The following is a 19,406-nucleotide window of genomic DNA, read 5'->3' as shown; positions in this document are numbered from 1 at the left end:
TCTCCCTCCAATCTTCTTCTTTTCCCTCTCACAATTGATTAATTTAATATATATGGTGTAGGGTCGAAAAGCAAGTAGATGAAGCAAAAGAAACGATATTTTAATCAGTTATGAGAACAGAAGGTAGAAGAAAAGGTAGAAAAGAGAAGGTAGATAAAAATTCTCTTAAAGCAGCACACTTCTGTATAATTTGTTCTCACGAAAAATTCTTGTGCACCGTTCTACTTATACATAAAGGCAATCTATCAAATATAATTATGTTAACATTATAATAGTTTAGGTATAAAAAGTCTACACAAAAATTTTTCTGTTCTCACTAGTCATAATTATCAATATGACATTGTTTTCACTAGTCATAATTATCAATATGACATTGTTTTCATTGTTTATATACGTTATACGTAATTCTCATATATAAAATTAATTAATTTTAAACCCATTTGTTATGAATCAATTTATTACGTCTTATCTTATTTTGATATTCAAACAAAGTTTTAATAAATTACTAGTGTTATACATTTACAAAAATAACATAAAATGATTTTATTATTGTAAAATATAACGTTGCTTCAAATTACTATATACAGAATTGTAAATCGTTTGAAAAAATTATCTCACAAATATAATCAAACAAGATATAGGTCGGTATAAATAAAAATATTGTTGGAGTTTGAGGGTGAGATGCAGTATGGGTCGCTTGTTTTTATAAAAATTATCTCACAAAAATTATCTCACAAATATAATCAAACAAGATATAGGTCGCTTGTTTTTATACAATAATTTAGGAGGTTACTTTAACTTTTTCCAATATTACTGAAAGTTAAGAGGTGTTGTCTTATATTATTGTAGATTCGGAATTATTATTATTATTATTTAATTCAGGATGGTTAATTCTATTGTACTACTACTATATTATAGAAGTAATTGATTTTAGTCATTCTCGTTGATTGGCTCTCTTATGTCAAAGACACAAATCATGGCTCGAATTGCTAGTTGCTTTGTGTATATACCACCTTCCTAGTGTGAATGAACGCCAAGTTGGCAAGGGAAAGTGCTTCCTTTAGTTGGTCTTAACTTTTTTATATTCACCTAAGATCTAGGGTGCTTTTTAAGGTACTTTTTTTGTCAAAATAGTTTGGTGAGAAAACCCTCAAATCTAAGGGTTTTTTTTAAGGTATACGGAGTACTTTGTTTGGGAAAAATAGGTTGGTCGAAAAACTAAGACCACCCCCAAGCAAGGTCAATTGGGGGAGTCAATTTGTGAAAGGTCACCTTAATCCCTAATTAAGAAAAAATTAGGATGACCTAAGGGGTGATGAAGGTGAGTAAAGGTCAATTTGTGACCCTTATTGGCTCAAATTGGCCTTCTTTGTGACCCAATAGGTGTCACTCTCTGGTTGGTTGTTCAATTTTTTTTTTTGCTTTTCTTTTTATTATGTAGAATTAGTTTGGAACTTTTAGAATTATTTATTTTCATGTTTTTTTTATCTTATGTATGCGATTTTTTTTAATTATATTTGCGGTTTTTTTGTTGTCAATAAAATCGTCTTTTCAATTTTTAAATTTTAACAATGTTATTTAATATTTTTTTTTCCAGTAGTATATCCCATTAAATTAATATTTAACATATTGGACTATTATTTTATGAAAAATACAAAAATAACTTATGTATATTTAGTTAGTAAATAACTAGTTTTTGAACCCGTGCACTGCACGGGTGGTAACGTAAAGTATTATTAAAAGTAAACTTACGTGCTTTTTAAATTTAGTAAATTACTAATTAAACTTTAGAAAATGGTCTACCCATACACTTTTTATAAGTTTTTTTTTATGACGAGGGGGTTGAGTCCCCCCGGGCCCATGCATTCCCGCACCACCACATGGACCATGTAAGCCACCCCCTTCGGGGGCTGCAGTGCCAAGTGACCATCGCCCCAGCTGGTAGTCGAACCTGGGACCTCTCAACTCCTGCATTTCTGCAAGCTTCAAGGTTTAACCCAGCTACCACTGAACTAACACCACTTGGTTCACTTTTTATAAGTTTGTGTTGCTTAATTTTGAAGTACTATGCTTTTTTTTTCATCGACTTTTTAACTTATGAAAAGCAAAATCTGAAAAGTAAATATAAAATTATTGTAGATTTCATAACCTGTTTATTTACGCAATATACATTTAATTTTACTCATTGTTGTACGTTTTATATCGTATTACCCCGCTTGTTTGTTCTTCTTTCAATTATTTACCTTTTCTCTCATCACTGACTTGACAACCTCAAAACCCACCAACAGACCTTTCATCGCACTGCACTAAACACCTCGAACCACAACGTGCCTCTCAAGTCTCAACCCATATCTCAGCAGCCCCCACAACTAACCATCACCCTGCAATCCATATCATACGTCCTCCAGCTACTCATCCGCCTCTTGCCTCCACCATCCCCTACGTCCACCCGGCCTCACCCCATGCGTGACTCCCAACCCTTCTCGTAACCTTATGCAACTCCCCGCCCCATTATTACCTACCCATCGTGACCCCTCTCCTATCACGACCTCCCACCATTAACACCGCCCATTCATTCTCTATTTACTAACACGTTATTTACTCATTATCTTTCAATGTCGTAATGTTATGCATTAATTGTTAGATAATTTTTGAAGTCATTTCAACTTATATAAATTGAAAATAATATGAAGTATTTAAATTGATTTTTTAATAATTTTTTTAATGACTCTATATTATCTGTTAATTACTCGTGATCTGATATATTTTATGGAATTGGTTGAGAAGAATCACAATAGTCATTTATGCATTAATGTTCATTCATTAATAAAATACAATAACTTGTCTAATCTATATATATTTCGTTCTATCGTTCTATTCCTAAGGCACATGTTAGAAAAACCCTTATTCCTATATGTGTGGACGTATAAAAATTAAAATTAATATGTCAAATACAAATATATGCCAAAAATGAAAATATATAATTATTGACTGATACACCCAAAAAAGAAAATAGATAACTATTGACCAGAACAGTGAGAGTATTTTGAAAGGATTTAAAAAATTGAATAAATTAAAATCTTACCCTCTTAGTATTATAAAGAATGAGACCAATGTCACTTTGAGAGAGGAAGTGGTGGTCACTTAAGGCAATATCCGTAGTTTAATTATTTACCATAATAAATTTATAAAGAGGACAATAAAAGTAAAATAGGGGGAGTATCACTCTTGTGTTACATATTATATTTACAACCATGTTGTATATTTATGAGCGTGAATAGTCTACACGTTTATAACTGAGTCTTGTATCATGCTTACACATGTGTCGTATATCATGTTAATAACTTCGTAAACAAACGAATTATACCATGTGCGAAGTTTTAAAAATGTTTTTAATAAACTAAATGTTGCAAATAGATATAGAAAAAGGAGGATAAACTTATTAAGATTATGAAATGGTAGTTGATACTCGATCTGTTTCGGGTTTTTTTTATTTCATTTTGGAGGGTCTCAGTCAATTGTTTGTCTTTATATTCTAGATTAATCTTTGATGGTCAAAACAAAAAAATTGAATCCTCCCACTTAATTTAGTCTACTTGTCATCTAATAATTGACTCCTTGTTTTCCTTGATTGTCTTTCTGCCAAAACAAAAGGCAAACAAATCAATTGTATCTTTTTATTTTAGATTTGCCTTTAATAGGCAATTGAATTCTCCCCATTTTGTACTTGTCATCTAATAATGACTCTTCTTCTTTCCTTCTCTTTCTCCAAAACAAAAGGCAAATAAATTGACCAAAATAGATGGAGTATACTTCATTTTATTACCCTACTTGTATTTTGAAATGATTTTAGGAAAAAAAAAAATTCATAATAATTTTATGGGATTTTCTAACATATGCCATTAGGGCACATGATAAGAAGTTAAGTATGGAAGGTTTGTTGATAATATATCATGAGAAATTAGATTTGAAACTCTTATTTACCATAATTAGTGATATAATGTTGAATATATTTCCCTACTTAACTTCTTATCATGTGCTCTTAGGGCACATGTTAGACAAACCCTAATTTTATTAATATAATCGAATTACCAACACTACAGCATTACATGCACATTCAAAAGGTATAATCTAATACGTTGGATATCCAAATACTTACTCTAATCAAAATATGAGACATTAATATAGTTAACGATAAACATTTCCATTTATTTAGAGAGATTTTATGGAGAATGATATGCAATATCCATTTTTGTTATATACGAAGTATCATTTTTCCTTGCAATATATTATGCGATGGAACTTGAAAGATACAACTTTAAAATACACAAAACATAGAGTAATATGTACATAGCTATATCATATATACAACTAATATACTTCATGTAAGGATTTAAGATGGCAAAATATGAAGAATGCGAAAATAGTAGGAAGCATAATGAGTATGTTTGAAATTGATGAGAGACAAAAATAAAATAAAATTATAAGGATATGAGAGACTAAAAATTACGTCCAATTAGTAACAAAATAGTAAAAAGCTTCATTTTTTAATTGCCCTAAAAATTACGATCTATTAGCCACAAAGTAAAATTATAATGCCGTGAATTTAACTTGTTGATTATATTTCTGTTACGGAATTTTGGAATTTAGGGCAATTAATTATTAGGCCAATATTATTGTCAATAATGGCACCCGATATTCTTTCCATTAATGATTAAATTTATTACTTTAGACATAATTTATGTAGTATTTTAAAGGCCATCAAATTAATTGTTATATAGTGCATAATTTTTTGTATTTAGGGCAATTAATTATTAGGCCAATATTTTTTGTGTGATAATCGATTTGATTTGGGTGAGATTTTTGGCGAAATCAAATTGGCATATTTGTGATATTTTAAAAATATTAAAAAGATTATACTTTCAACCAGTTAAATTGGGTAACAAATATAATCTTGAGCAATATCTCCCTAAAAGATTATACCGAAAATTATACTTTCAACCAGTTAAATTGGGTAACAAATATATTCTTGAGCAAATATCTCCTTAAAAGATTATACCGAAAATATGTTAAAAAAATCAACAATTTCCAGTTTTTTTAGCAAGGTTTACGTGATTGCCTTTCTTTATTTTTTTATTTTTTAATAAAATGGAGAGTGGACATGTGGCATCTGAAGAGGCTATGACACGTGGCAATCAAAGGAGGTGGCGGTTATTGCTTTAATATAGTATATGATGATGGAAAAAGTAAGAGAAATGTTTTAGTGAGGTAGAGAATGTGGGAAATGATGAAAGTGAAAAATAATTGGATTAGTTGACCCAGGTCGTGACCTTCTGCTTGGGAGGGTGAAATGGGTCAAGTTAATAAGGGGTGATTAAGAGTAAAAATTCTGATTGACCCGATTAAGTCGACCTTTTGCTTGGGGATGGTCTAAGTGTAAAGCATTATTGCTCGTAATTAAAAATTAACAACTTCATCAATGCATTACACATGCAGACATGCTGTTCATATTTGTGTACTTTAAATTGCATTTTACTATTCTCATTTTCTTTTTAGAGATTAAATATTTTCTATTTTACTTATTAATTTGTCAAATATGCAACGAAATAAGTACTTTGTTCTTTTCATTATTATGCTTTTATTGTCCGCCTTTCTATTTAAGGATGATTTAAGGAAAAAATAGAGATTTAGAGGTGATCAGATACGGGCAGGGCGGATCCAACCCAAGGGCTATATGGGCTGGAGCCCAACCTCTTTTCTGAAGAAACAAAAATATATATAACAAGGTATAACATAAAAGCATGAAACCCAAGATGTGTGAGTCTAGTGGAATTCCAGGGTGACCTCAAAGCTCCTTAGGAGGAATTGCGATGTCCTGGGTTCGATTCCCTAGATGAACACTTTCCTGGGGACCCGACGCCCGGAGAGGGAATAATCCCCGTGGGAATGAACTCACATGGTACAGGCGCCTAGCATGGTGGGGTCCTGTATCCGGGGAGGATCCAACCTCCTCGTCACCAAAAAAAAAAAAAAAAAAAAAAAACATAAAAGCATGAAGATACACTTGGTCTTGTGGTAGAATACTTGCCTCCTATTCTATTGATTGTAGGTTTGAAACCTAATAGGGAGAAAATTCCAACTTTTTTTGTTTGTATTTATACCTATCTTATTTTTACACTTATTTTTTGTTGTAGACTGTAGTAGTTGTATGACGGTATCCTTACATTTCTTGCTACTTGGGCTAGAGGATTTTATACTTCTTATACAAAATGTCCACCCCAGTACCTCATACTCATAGTCACTTTATTTAATGTACAAAAACTAAAGTAATCCGTAGTATAATGTCTCAAAAATCTCATAATTTTAAAATTATTGTTGCTTCAAATATCACGAAAAATACGTTAAAATGAAGTAGTTTAGGGTAAACCACGTATAATTATCAATTCCAAGTCTTATATAGCATTTTAGAAAGAAAATTTTTCCAACGAGTAAATTTGTTAGCCCACCGTAGATTTGAATCTTGGATCCGCCCCTGAATACGGGTTTGAGCAGGACATAGACCGGACTCACATTTTAACTTTTGGCCCACGCACAAGAGGGTTTGGGACTTGGGAGGGAATATAATAGTGGGTTGAGCCTTTATAATTTTCTCAAAATGCATTGTCTATACCCATTTATTTGGCGGACGGGATGAGCCGCGTTTAATGAACCGGACGGCTCATAAACAACTCTTGAAAAAATGTTAAACTACCAACTATGCTCTTTGAACTAAGAGCATCCGTAAAGGTGGGGAGGTGCCTCCCCATATGTCCTCTCTCTCCTCATATGGAGCTCCTCATTGTTGCACAAAGCTCCCCAACATTTGAGGTTCCACTGTTTTGAGAGGAGCTCCCCAAAAAAAAAGTAAGGCAATTTGTGTTACTTTTGGGGAGGTTCCCAAATTTTTGTGTGTGAATTGGGGAACCCCATTGTTGCATAAATATAATTATGAAATGGGGAGGGTAAATGGAAAAGTTAGTGGAAAATGAGGTGGACGAATAAGAAAAGGAAAGAGAATATATAGGGAACCTCACCTTTGCGGATGCTCTAAAGAAGAATGTGGACAATGTTAATGAGGTGGAGACATGAATCGTTAGGTATTTAGGAGTATGTTGGAGGTTTATTATATTTTTTTTTACCAATTTAGAATGGGGTTAATAGTTTTTTTAGTGAAAAGAGGACAATAAAAATATAAGAAAGGAAATACAATTTATTTGCAATGATAGTATAAGAGTTATTAAGTTTTTTTTTTTTTTTTTTTTTGTGTATGTCTTCCCATTTAGTCGGGATTCAAGCTATTTTGATCACAAGAATATAAAGCTCTCCCTCACGGCTAGTTTTAATATTATGCTATGTTTGGGAACCTTGAATCGGAATTGAATTCCAGAATTGAAATATTTCAAGTGTTTGGGAATCCCTAAAATTTAGAATTGGAATTGACTCAATTTCTTATCAATTCCAAACTAGTTAAAATTTGGGGTTCTCAAATGCCTACCATATACTAGTCATTTCAATTCCATGACTTCTTACGTTTTATTTTGTGACGCAAATTTCGTCACAATATTTTTATTTATGATATTTTTCCGATCGCAAATATTTTTCGAGACAATATTTAATTTTTTCAAATATAAAACATCCAACGGTCTCGACCCATACCCGTCTCGCCCAAATTCAATTCCAATTCCAATTCCACGGGTTTCCCAAACGTAATTTTGGAATTGGATTTGGAATTGAATTCAAACATTTCAATTTCTACAATTGGAATCATGGAAATGAAATCAATTCCGTATATCCAAACACTACCTTATTGTATTTTGAGGCTCAAAGTTTGGTATCTTTCATTAAGTTACTGTAGAAGTTAATACAACCTAGGCTCATTATGAACACAAAAGGGAACGTCAAGCAAGGAATGTCATAGTTGATGATAACGACATTGCAATCCGTTCCACCAGGGCCGTTAAATGAATTCGAGAGACCCGGTTTTATAAGATAATTTAAGATCTCATATAATAGGAAAACTTAGTTATTGTGGCAAATAATTGAGTATGAGTCATGGTTTTGAGAACCTTTTGAACATGCTATTAGACGGTTTTGCGTGCCACTATTATGGTCATGTTTGGCAAACGGCAGAAGCAGATTAATGATAGCAGATAGCGTTAGCAGAATACGACTAGCAAATTTTAACAGCAGGTTTGACCATCATATGAAATTAGCAGAATTTAGAAATCGTGTTTGGTAACTAGCAGATTATATGACAAATCTTTCATTTCCATGTATAAACTCAATATGCTATTATAATATGTTGTTATTAGCAGCATATTCAAAAACAGTAGATTTCGGCCAATATGTTGTCTGAATATGCTATCAACCAAACACGTAAAATTAGTAGATTGATTGGTCAAACTACTATTTAAGCCGGAATCTACTAATTTTACCTAATATGTTGTTTACCAAACAGGGCCTATATCGGGCTTTTTTAACATGTGCCCTATAAAAGAACCGAAATAGTAAGTTTGATAATAAATATGACATTGGGATCTGAAAAATTGCTTTATTATTTCAATATTCCACATTCCATGATATTTATTACTCCCTCTGATTCAGACAGATGTAAACATAAGCAAAAAGTGGTTATTTAAGAAAAGGTGAAAAAATGAGGGGTAAAGTAGGAAATATTGATTGGGGCCACATGAATTTAGGTGGATTAATAAGTAGTTGGTGAGTGGATGGTAAAGTTGTAAATAGGTAGTGGATGTAAGGGTATTAATTTAATTATTTTTCATGTCAAATATGGTATGTTACCATTGGTGTGGTCCATCCATTTTAGATAAGTGTTACTGTTCCGGGTGTAATTCCAGAGCAAGTATTGTTACCACCCGTGGCTTGTAGAATGATGTCTCGAGTTGGATCCCTCACGTCTCTATCGTTCCTCTCGGCCTCTCCTGCAACAATGAACGAACTGAGGGCTTGACTTTGTGCCAAGCGTACTCACTCCGACGCTCAAGTCAGTGAACTTAGTGGGATAAGTTGTTATTACTCGGCTTAAGGATATATTGTAGAGAGATAAGGAAGATATTACCAGATGAATAGTGATTCTTAGGTTAATTTGTGGATCCCTTCCTCAATAAGGGTTGAGGAGTATTTATAGACTTTCACCTTTTGTCACGTAGTGGCCAAGTGGCCAAGTGGCTAGCAGGTGGAAAGACCGTTCTACCCTCGGCCGATGGACCCATGTCAGGCCGGCCGAGGGTCTTGGATATGAGTACGCGGATATGTGCCCCTGATCGGTTGCCGGCCGAGACCAGGTGACAGTAGATGGGTTGCATCGGCTAAGCTGTCTGAGTCGTTGACTTGTTGTGGATATCCTTGACCTTGCTCAATATGTTGACTTGGTCAGCGGTGCAGAATATGCCCCATCAGTTACAATCTGTCTGGATCGGAGGGAGTATAAAATTTTCAGTTTACTTAACATATCCTCTTAAAACACGTTTTACAAAAACCGTTGTAATTGATCCGAAAACTAAATCCCGACTCTAACCTCTCCCACTCCCACTCCCACTCCCACTCCCACGGATGAAAGATCAAGGTTTAAATGTTTAATGTATATATGAGTCTCCAAACAAGGGTTTTGACTCCCATGTCATCAATAACTCAAGTTAAATTGGTAATCCTTAATCTACCCCCATAGGCCATAACCACCAAGATAGGCCCAATTTTCATTTATAGCCCAAGTATTATTAAATCACAACGTAACTTGTTAAACAAGAATATAATGCGAAATCATAACTGTTAGGAGATTAAATCGGACCCTAAAAAAGAGCACAAATTCTCATTGAAGACATGACATATCCGTCACAAGCTGAAGACGGATATCATTTTACCTCACAATATACCAACTTTTTCTCTCTCTGCAACACTATTCATGTGGTCCCCTTTTTCCACTAACCCATTTTGTTACCATTTTATCTCACAAAATATCCGTCATAAATGGTAACCCGTCACAATGGAGACCAATTGAAAAAAGAGGACTACCCACTAATTATAGTGATATAGTATGAAGTTTTTGCTGGGGTTGAAGTCCAAACTACTTCGTATTTAACAAAATAGTGCCGATTTCAAACTATTTATCAAAAATGGGTCCACGTCATTATTTACCGTCTTTTTTTTTTTGATGAGCTCTTAGTTCTCGCTGTCCGGGACAGCGAGATATTGCTTGCCATATTAAGGGGCTTGACAAGCTACTTTCGTCCTTGCCGTTCTCCTTGCTCCGACCACCAAATAGCGAAATACCACCACCATTCTCTTCTTCTCTCTTCCCTTATCATATACTTCATATCTTTGTTTAAGTTATTAGCTCAATGGTTTGTTCAAAAAACGACCCTCAATAATATCACCGTCCACTAACAATTTCGGTAAAAAAAAAGACTGGAAATAATGACGTGGACCCAATAGCGAATACAGAAAAATTTCTTTCCGGGGTCCGGATTAATATTTAAAATCTATATACACATAAAAAAGTTATAAATTTATTTTTTAGCCTGAAAATTAGACAAAATACGCAACAAAAATTCTGTTTCCGTGTCCGCACACCCCAAAATGGCCTTAGTAGATCCGCCGCTGCGTGGACCCATATTTGGTAAATAATTTGAAACCGACACTATTTTGTTAAATAGTTTGGGTTTCAACCTCAATTTTACAAGTGTTGGTCCCGTTTCTCTTAGATTAATTTTTATTTTTGATTTTTTTTTCTCTATACAAAATACAATAACGAGAAAAATGAACAATTAATGAAATTTCAGTGGTATTTCATGATAAGAAGTTAAGTAGGGAAAAATTTTCAAAATTATATCATTATTATGGTAAATATGAGTTTCAACTCTAATTTGTCATGATATATTCTCAACAAACTTTCTCTATGTAGCTTCTCACCATGTGCCCTAATGGCATATGTTAGAAAATCCGTACTTTAAATATCTTATTAAAAATAAAAAATTATATGGGATATTCTCTCGTGTACCCCCGAACTTTTTCGTTTTCTATGGTGTACCCATCTTTTTTCGCAAAAAAACTTTGACCGACAATAATTCTCTGTTACGAGTTCAGAAAACGGTTATTTTTTTTCCAAACCAATTATCTCGTCAAGGCCTTCAATTTGAAAAAAAAAATTCGCCGCTTTTTGAACTCGTAGCCGGTAGTTATGGTTGGTCAAACATTTTTTAACGAATAAACTTTGACCGACCATAATTCCCGTCTACGAGTTGAGACGTCGGTGAATTTTTTTTCAAACGGAAGACCTCTTAAAGACGGTCAATTTGGAAAAAAAGTTTATCGTATTCTGAACTTGTAGCCAGAGTTATTGACAGTCAAATTTTTTTTGCATGAAAAGAGGGGTATATCATAGAAAATGAAAAAGTTGAGGGGTACACAAGAGAATATCCCAAATTATATATATCATACATTTATTACACGGGTTCTAAATTAGTATAGTTATCAAACAATTATGGATATTATTGCCATTATTTTTTCTTACAAGCATGGAGGTCACACCAGAAGTACATCAATGAACATCACAAGCACACACACCAACATAACCGAAATAAACAGGAAAATATCACAAGAACCAAACACAGAAAACCATGGGACTCCTTATTTCGCAAACCAGTAAAAGTAAACAAATGACTGAGACAAATGGAGTATCCATTAGTACGTCATCGTTAAGCAGAGCAAATAGGAGCATCCATATCCTTAGCACAACCAAGGAGGAAATCAATGTAAATATCGGCATCTGGTGCATCCACAGCTTTCTTCTCATATTCAAAACTCCACTTGACGAAACAACCTTGACCTTCCTTAGGAATAGCTTGAATTTTGGACTTGAAACTCTTGTAGTAATTCCTCAATATGTGTCCATCAAGATAGTCGTACCTCACTGACTTACTCTTTTCGTCTATTTCCACCACTTTTGTCTTCACAAATTCAATTGCACCATTTGCTATACAACATGCACGTAACAATCATTATGCAATCAATCTAGAAATAAAATTTTGGGATAGCGATTTTTCCTCATGTTGTTTTATACTTATAATCTTATATTATGTGAGTGAAGGTTCATATTTTAGAATTTTTTTGGAAAATTGGGATAGCGAGTGCTACCTTTTGTTACTTGCTAGGTTCTCCATATCATAATTGATGTTCGATCATTTCTAGCTAGATATGTCATATTCCATTGGATTTGTAAGTTTATGATGGTCCTAATAGTCGTGGGCCTCTAGATGTACTATCGATCGACGGCTTTATTTTGCACGAGTTTTAAATTTTGTTGTAATTTTTACTTGTACTACACTGAACGATTTTTTCTATTTGTCAAGATCCGTCACTGCTAATATAATTGATGAAATTTCGCGTTAAAAAACAAATTTAAAAAGGAGAAATATACTAAAATATAATGAACAATACTTACGGGAGATATAATGCCAAGACTTAACCGCACCAAGAGAATGCCAAGAATTGCCCTGATGCAGCTCAATTTTGGGAAAACAGTTAGGGGACATTTTTGATACAAGGTTTGTACTTTGAGTCCAAACATTGAAAAACTTATCCGCATCACATTTCATCTCAATTTGACCTTCCGCCTTTCGGAGTTGAGCCATTTTTTTCGTAACTGCAAGTTACTCAAAAGGGATTGAGAGTACTACTCAAAAGGGATTGAGAGTCTTACACTTTTGAGTGAGAAGCCAAGTTTAGAGGGTTGACTTTATATAGTAGACTACGTGGGACCGACATGTATACTTTACACATACATGTATGGTTCATAATTTTAGTGAGTTATTTTGTTACATTCCACGAAAATAAAGAGTAAAATGAACCATGTATTTTATTCTTTACGGATAGAAGAGGCATATAATGTTTATGGTGGGGGTGGAATATCTTTATGAGGTCCGGTAATTACACAACGGAGTTGATACATTGGGCCAAGTTTACAGCTGGACGAGCAACGTTGTTTAGTTGAATTTGTGCAGTTTGTATGAAAAGTGGGCCTCACATATGTGAAGAGGGGTGTGAAGAAACTCAAAGTCGCGTGAAGATTGTCCCACATTGATAAAACTGCAGGGGAAGAATTATCATTTTACAATCGGCTACATACTTCTTCTATTGCCAATTGGTTTTAGAAATGGAACCCTCTTAAACCTGTGTTGTGGACTATTTCTCCTCTTTTTGGGCTAAAGTGAAGAGTCGAAGTGCAACTAGGTGAGGTATCAGATGGCAGTAACATAGCCTTTTGTCCGTCGTCGGTTCAAAACCGGGTGACACTTAGACTTGGGTGAAATTAAATGTAGTAAATTAAGTTGGTGTTGTGAAGTGGGTGGGTCAGTGATCTAGGGTGGCCTGTGTTTCGGCAGGCAGGCTGCGGTTAGTCGTGCTGCTAGCTGGCTATACATAGTAGCCATTGGTGATGAGGATAAGGGTTGGCTGGCAATAAGAACGTGAGCTTCTTCCACATTTCTGTGAACGATGTACATACGTACTCTATCCTCATGATAGAGGTGGTTATTTGCGGGTTTGAGTCAGCTGCTACATACAACAAGTCTGATTAAGATGCTTGCTAGGTGGGCTGAGTACTTCAAAAGTTCAAACTCCATCCATTTTATGCCGTGTGCATGTTGTACCCGGTCTTTACCCGCCCTTTCTAATAAGTGGACTGACAACTTGCAAGCTAGCGACCTTTCACGTAATTTTATGATACAAGTACGTTGGACAATGGACACCGGTGGAGGAAAGGGTCCTGCTATACGTCGTCGACAAATTACTAAATATCGTCGACAATTAACGTAAATTTCCAAGTTTGCCCTCCATATCATAACTCCATACCCGTCTCACCAAAATGCAATTTCCGTCTCAAAACACAAATGCCATTTCCGTCTCACTAAAACACAAGTCACCGTCTCACTAAAAAATTTCAAACAAAAAAAGAAGTCGGGTTTTGTAATTAACAAACATGAACGGGAACGATTTTAACAACGATTCCAACAATGAAGCTAGTAACGAGGTTAGTTTACGATTTAATTTTGTTAAAAATTTATGTTTTATTATCGTTTGAATCCCGAATTAGGATAGATGCCATGAATGTAGACGGAATTATGATAGAATTTGTGACGGATTTATATGAAAAAACAATTGAAAAAAAAAAAAAAAAAAACACGTAATGGGCCTGGACGAAGAAATTTTTCGTCGGCCAGTCTTGACGAAAAATTCCTTCGTCCATAATGGGCCTTGACGAAGGAATTTTTCGTCAAGACACTGGCTGACGAAAAATTCCTTCGTCCAAGGCCCATTATGGACGAAGGAATTCTTCGTCCAGGCCCAACATTCGTATATTTTTTTTTTTCTTCATTTTTTTTTTGTTTCCGACTCGTTTTGTATAAAATAATTAATTTCCGTCTTTGTATTAAAATTTTTTATTTTTTATAGTTTCCGACAATTCAAATAATTAATTTCCGTTATTTCCGACTCGTTGTGTATAAAATAATTAAATACCGTTTTTGTAAAACAATTGAATTAATTAATTAAATACCGCTTATAAAACAATTGAATTAATTAATTACCGTGTTTATATGAATTTTTTTTCTTTAACATTTCCGACTCGTTTTGTATAAAATAACTTATTACCGTCTTTGTATTACTTTTATATTATTTTTAATTACTTCGACTCGTTCCGTAGCAAATAATTAATTAATAACTAATTTATTGAAATATCGTCGCAGGTGATTAACGATGGAGATGGTGTTGATTACTCAGATCATTTTACGACTGCCAGATTTTTTGCATCTAGTACTGAAGCGTTTAATTGGGCATATGAGATCGGACTCCGACTCGGGTTTGGTATAAAAAGAGCAAGCAACAAGAAAGTTGGTCGTAACACGAATTTGAGACAACGTTATTTTGTTTGTCGGATGGGTGGAAAAGGTCCCGTAAATAAGGCTGCCGATTCTTTAATGAGGGGTAACACGGCTACCGCGTGGTGCAATTGCAAATTTTCAATGAAAGTTGTTGAATTAGAAGAGAATAAGTGGCAGCTTGTGATGAAATCCGGGTTTCATAATCATGGTTTGACGTTGTATTGTGACGGCGACAGATACTTTGCAAAGCTTGATGATGAGGAGTTGGCTTATATCGATGCCCAAGTTAGAGCTCACGTTAGACCCGCAATTATTAGTGCGGGTTTGCATCAGCGGAATCCGGAAAGTCAAGACCTAATCGGCGACAAATTTACAACCGTTCTCAGAAAGTAAGGGCCGAGGAAAGAGATGGGAGAAACCCGGCACAACAGATGTTAGCACTTGCGGTTCAGCATAAGTATGTTCATTATTGGGTCACTGATGAGGAGACCGATGAGTTAACCCACGTGTTCATGGCTCATCCAGAAGCGGTTAAGATGTTTCGATCATACTATTATGTGGTTCAGATCGATTCCACGTACAAGACAAATGAATACCGTCTTCCGCTTGTTGAGATGGTTGGAGTCACACCCGTCGGGAAGAGCTTTGTCATCGCGTATGCTCTTGTGACGCATGAGTCCGAGGAGAAATATCTGTGGGTCCTACGGAAACTGAAGGCCCTCCTAAATGATATCGTTCAACCTAATGCTATTGTTACTGATTGCGAGAGAGGTTTGTTGAACGTGATTCCCATTGTTTTTCCGGATTCGTCTCACTTGCTATGTCTTTGGCATATATATTCTAACGTGGAGACGAAAGCACTTGATATCACGGGTCAGGATAGTTGGGCTAAGCACGTAACTTGTAACTTGTTTCAAGCGGTTGTCGAGGCGGAGACCTAAGATAAGTTTAATGTTGCGTGGGGCAAATTGGCAAGGGAATGGGCGGGAGTGGCGGCTTATATTGAGAGGCAATGGTTCCCGCACTTGGAAAAATGGGCCAAGTATAGAACGAACAAGATAACTCATTTTGGCAATACTTCTACATCCCGGGTTGAGTCGGCTCATGCGAATTTGAAGAGATGGCTGAATAGCGCGAAACGGCGATTGATAGCATCCGAGTCGGTTTCATTCTTTGATGGAAACGCAACATGTTGAGATCCGACACTCGTTGGAGTTATCTAGATCGAGGCGGTTGACGGGGATTCAGCGATTATTTTCCAGACTTTCTTTGAAAATATCAAAGAATGCCATCAGTGAATTGCGTGAAGAATTAGAAAGAGGTGCCAAGATGACGGAAGATGCCTTGACGATCGATTGCGGTTGTGTAAAGGCTACTACACTTGGTTTGTTATGTGCTTGTTCACTTCACCGCATTTCTAGAAACGGATCTCGGGTCCCTGTTGATGTGTTACATGCATTTTGGAGGAAGTTGGAGTACGATGGTTCGGAGGCAATGCCGACTTGTGATGATGATCGATTGGAGGAGTTATTCGATGAAATTCGGAATGCAGATCCGAGTATGAGATCATCCATGTTCGATGCCCTTTACTCTCAGATACATCCGGATCAGGAGGATGTAAACGAGCCTCGGGTCAACGAGAACCCTAGAGGACGTCCGAGTAGGGGAACTCGTAGAGATCCGTCCGCCGTTGAGCATGCACGGGTTCGTGTTCGAGTAGGTACTCCGTCTAGTACCCCCCGTTCTACTCCGACGATTCCTGTTACTCCGTCGTCTACTCCCCGTTCTACTCCGACGGTTCGTTTTACTCCGTATGGTACCCTCCGATCCACTCAAACGGGCCCCGGTACACCGTCTACCACGAGTACGAGGAGTTTCGTCACATCGCATTGCGCACCACTTGAGGTCGACTACACCATTGGTCATGTGAGGTACTTTCCTTATCGTGACTTTTTGCCTTTATGGTTTCACGAGCATTTAGAAGCGTGGTTTAATCCTTCCGGAGACGGTCATTGTGGTTTTCGAGTTATCCCACATGCTGTTCGGGGTGACCAATCTCATTTCACGATGGCTAGAACAGATTTACTTAGGGAAATATGTAGTCCCCTTTATCGTGAACATATTTATGGCCCAGGGAGATTTGATGCGGAGGTAGTTAGAATTACATTTATGGATCAGATACCGTGTGGCTCGGGTCATTGGATGGACGGTGTCGATCTATATGGTTATGCTACGATGTACAATTGGGTGATATGTTGTATTTCTGCATTTGACGATCGAGAAAGTCAGCGACATTGGAATGGTAGTTTTACTTATTTGCCTTTACGAGCCCCCCCCCCCCCCCCCCGGAGTACGTACCCCATATGGTGTCTTATGGGTATTACATGCGGGAAACCACTATTTGCGGCTCCGGGTACGGCCCTTGTCACCTATGCCTCCACTAGCCCCTTGTTGGCTACATGATGCAAGCGTAGCTCATTATAATGGCCTGTATCGACATCAGTTTCGTGTATGGCGCGATTTCGCGAGTTCATCTTAGCTTTTATTTGTCCGATTATATTTTATATATCCAAATATTGTACGTTATATTTTATTTTATTTAATTATCCGATTATTGTAGTTTATTATCATCTGCATCCGATTAATTGACGGCAAAACGTAATTTAATTAAAACAATCCTTAAAACATAATTTGACATATTTTAATAAAAACATTCCTTAAAACGCGTTTTGACATAATTAAAACATAAACCAATAAAAACATAATTAAAACATATCATATCCCAAATACCAAACACTAAACCCTAAACCCTAAACCCTAAACCCCAAACCCCAAACCCCAAACCCCAAACCCTAAACCCTAAACCCTAAACCCCAAACCCCAAACCCTAAACCCTAAACCCCAAACCCCAAACCCCAAACCCCAAACCCTAAACCCTAAACCCCAAACCCCAAACCCTAAACCCTAAACCCCAAACTCCAAACCCCAAACCCTAAACCCCAATACATAACATAATTAAATAACTACAGAACTTAATTATCTTCCGATGATGAAGATGACGATTCCTCATCTTCTTCATGATCTTGAATCTAAATTTCTTCAGGTTGGGTAGACATATATTGAGTCAATAAATCATTCAAGTAGAGATAAAGAATTCCTTGCCCCGGCACTCTACCAGCACATAAGTCTGATAGTCTTGGGTAATCAATCACGGTGAGAATGCGCTCAAAATATGTAAAGATATCACTTTTTAACCTACGAAACTCCCACATCTTCTCGTTTAGTACTTCATCAGAAACAAACTCATCTCTAACTGCTGGAGTTAGAACATGATGCGGGTTTCCTTGTAAAATTATACAAAGGGTACCAATTGGAGGCTCTTCAAGCAGGTGCCATACAGTGTCACTAGGAACCACTGATTCAAGACGCTCAATTAGAATTGGTAAATTTTGAACAATTAAATCGATTCTTATTTGATAAACTCTGGTTTTTTGAGCATTTGTGAGAACCATTTTAAGGTTTGGATGTTGTGAGTGAATAATTAGTATTGTAGTGAGTGAATATGATTGGATGTTGTGATTGAAATTGACATAGAATGGCCTATTTATAAACTATTAATTGTAACGGTAACATTTGAATTGTAACGGTTAATTTGAAAAATAACGGTAACATTTGAATTATAACGGTTATTTTGAAAAATAACGGTAACATTTGAATTATAACGGTAACATTTGAATTGTAACGGTTAATTTGAAAAAATAACGGTAACATTTGAATTATAAAGTTTATTTTGAAAAATAACGGTAACATTTGAATTATAACGGTAACATTTTGAATTATAACGGTAACATTTTTCCCTATATAAACATCTACATAATGTTGTAATTCTGCACTCATCTTCAACCTTTTCTATTTTCCAATCATCTTCATCTTCTTCCATTTTCTTCTTCAAATCTTTACTTATGTCAACATCATCCTCAATGTGGGGAACCCGACCAATTGAAGGCCTTGATTTTAAGAATCAAATTTGCAATCGTTGTCAAAGAAACGCTATCATCAAGATTTCCGGGTCAGCTACTAATCCGAAGAAAGCGTTTTTTAAGTGCGTACCTTGCGATCATTTTGTGTCGTGGTTGACTGAAGATCATTTAACAATAAGAAAAAAGTTGAATATAGCATGTCAAGGTGAAGGTGATGATGCAGCAAGTGGAAATGTCATAGAAGAGCAACTGATAGGAATAAAAAAGGAGATTTCGGAAATGGCAAGGATGATGAAGTTTTATTTCAAGTGTATCTTGTATTTGTTTGTTTTCATTATGTTGGCCATTGTCATGAAGTAGTTAGTATTTCTTGAAATGTATGAATTTGCATCAGTATGTATTCAAGAAATTTAAGAAATTTCATAATAAACAACGTTCAAATAGTCAACTAACATAATCATCCAACATAAAAAATGTCTTCAAAAACGTA

At 35.6% G+C, this 19,406-nt stretch overlaps 2 protein-coding genes across 2 annotated transcripts; one reads left to right on the top strand and one right to left on the bottom strand.

The window, feature by feature from the left end:
• Positions 1 to 11,460: 11,460 nt before the first annotated feature.
• Positions 11,461 to 12,768, bottom strand: LOC141599368 (MLP-like protein 43). The gene is made up of 2 exons (XM_074419360.1): positions 12,500 to 12,768; positions 11,461 to 12,031 (listed from the first exon to the last, which is right to left on the bottom strand). Exons 1-2 carry the CDS (start codon positions 12,687 to 12,689, stop codon positions 11,754 to 11,756), a joined length of 468 nt encoding a protein of 155 aa, XP_074275461.1. The 5' UTR covers positions 12,690 to 12,768; the 3' UTR covers positions 11,461 to 11,753.
• Positions 12,769 to 14,373: 1,605 nt separating this feature from the next.
• Positions 14,374 to 15,877, top strand: LOC141600690 (protein FAR1-RELATED SEQUENCE 2-like). The gene is made up of 3 exons (XM_074420934.1): positions 14,374 to 14,409; positions 14,802 to 15,233; positions 15,323 to 15,877. Exons 1-3 carry the CDS (start codon positions 14,374 to 14,376, stop codon positions 15,875 to 15,877), a joined length of 1,023 nt encoding a protein of 340 aa, XP_074277035.1.
• The last annotated feature ends 3,529 nt before the right edge of the window (positions 15,878 to 19,406 follow it).

This window comes from Silene latifolia, chromosome 9 (genome assembly GCF_048544455.1).
Source record: "Silene latifolia isolate original U9 population chromosome 9, ASM4854445v1, whole genome shotgun sequence".
NCBI classification, from domain to species: Eukaryota; Viridiplantae; Streptophyta; class Magnoliopsida; order Caryophyllales; family Caryophyllaceae; genus Silene; species Silene latifolia.
This window is presented reverse-complemented; position numbering and strand designations above follow the sequence as displayed.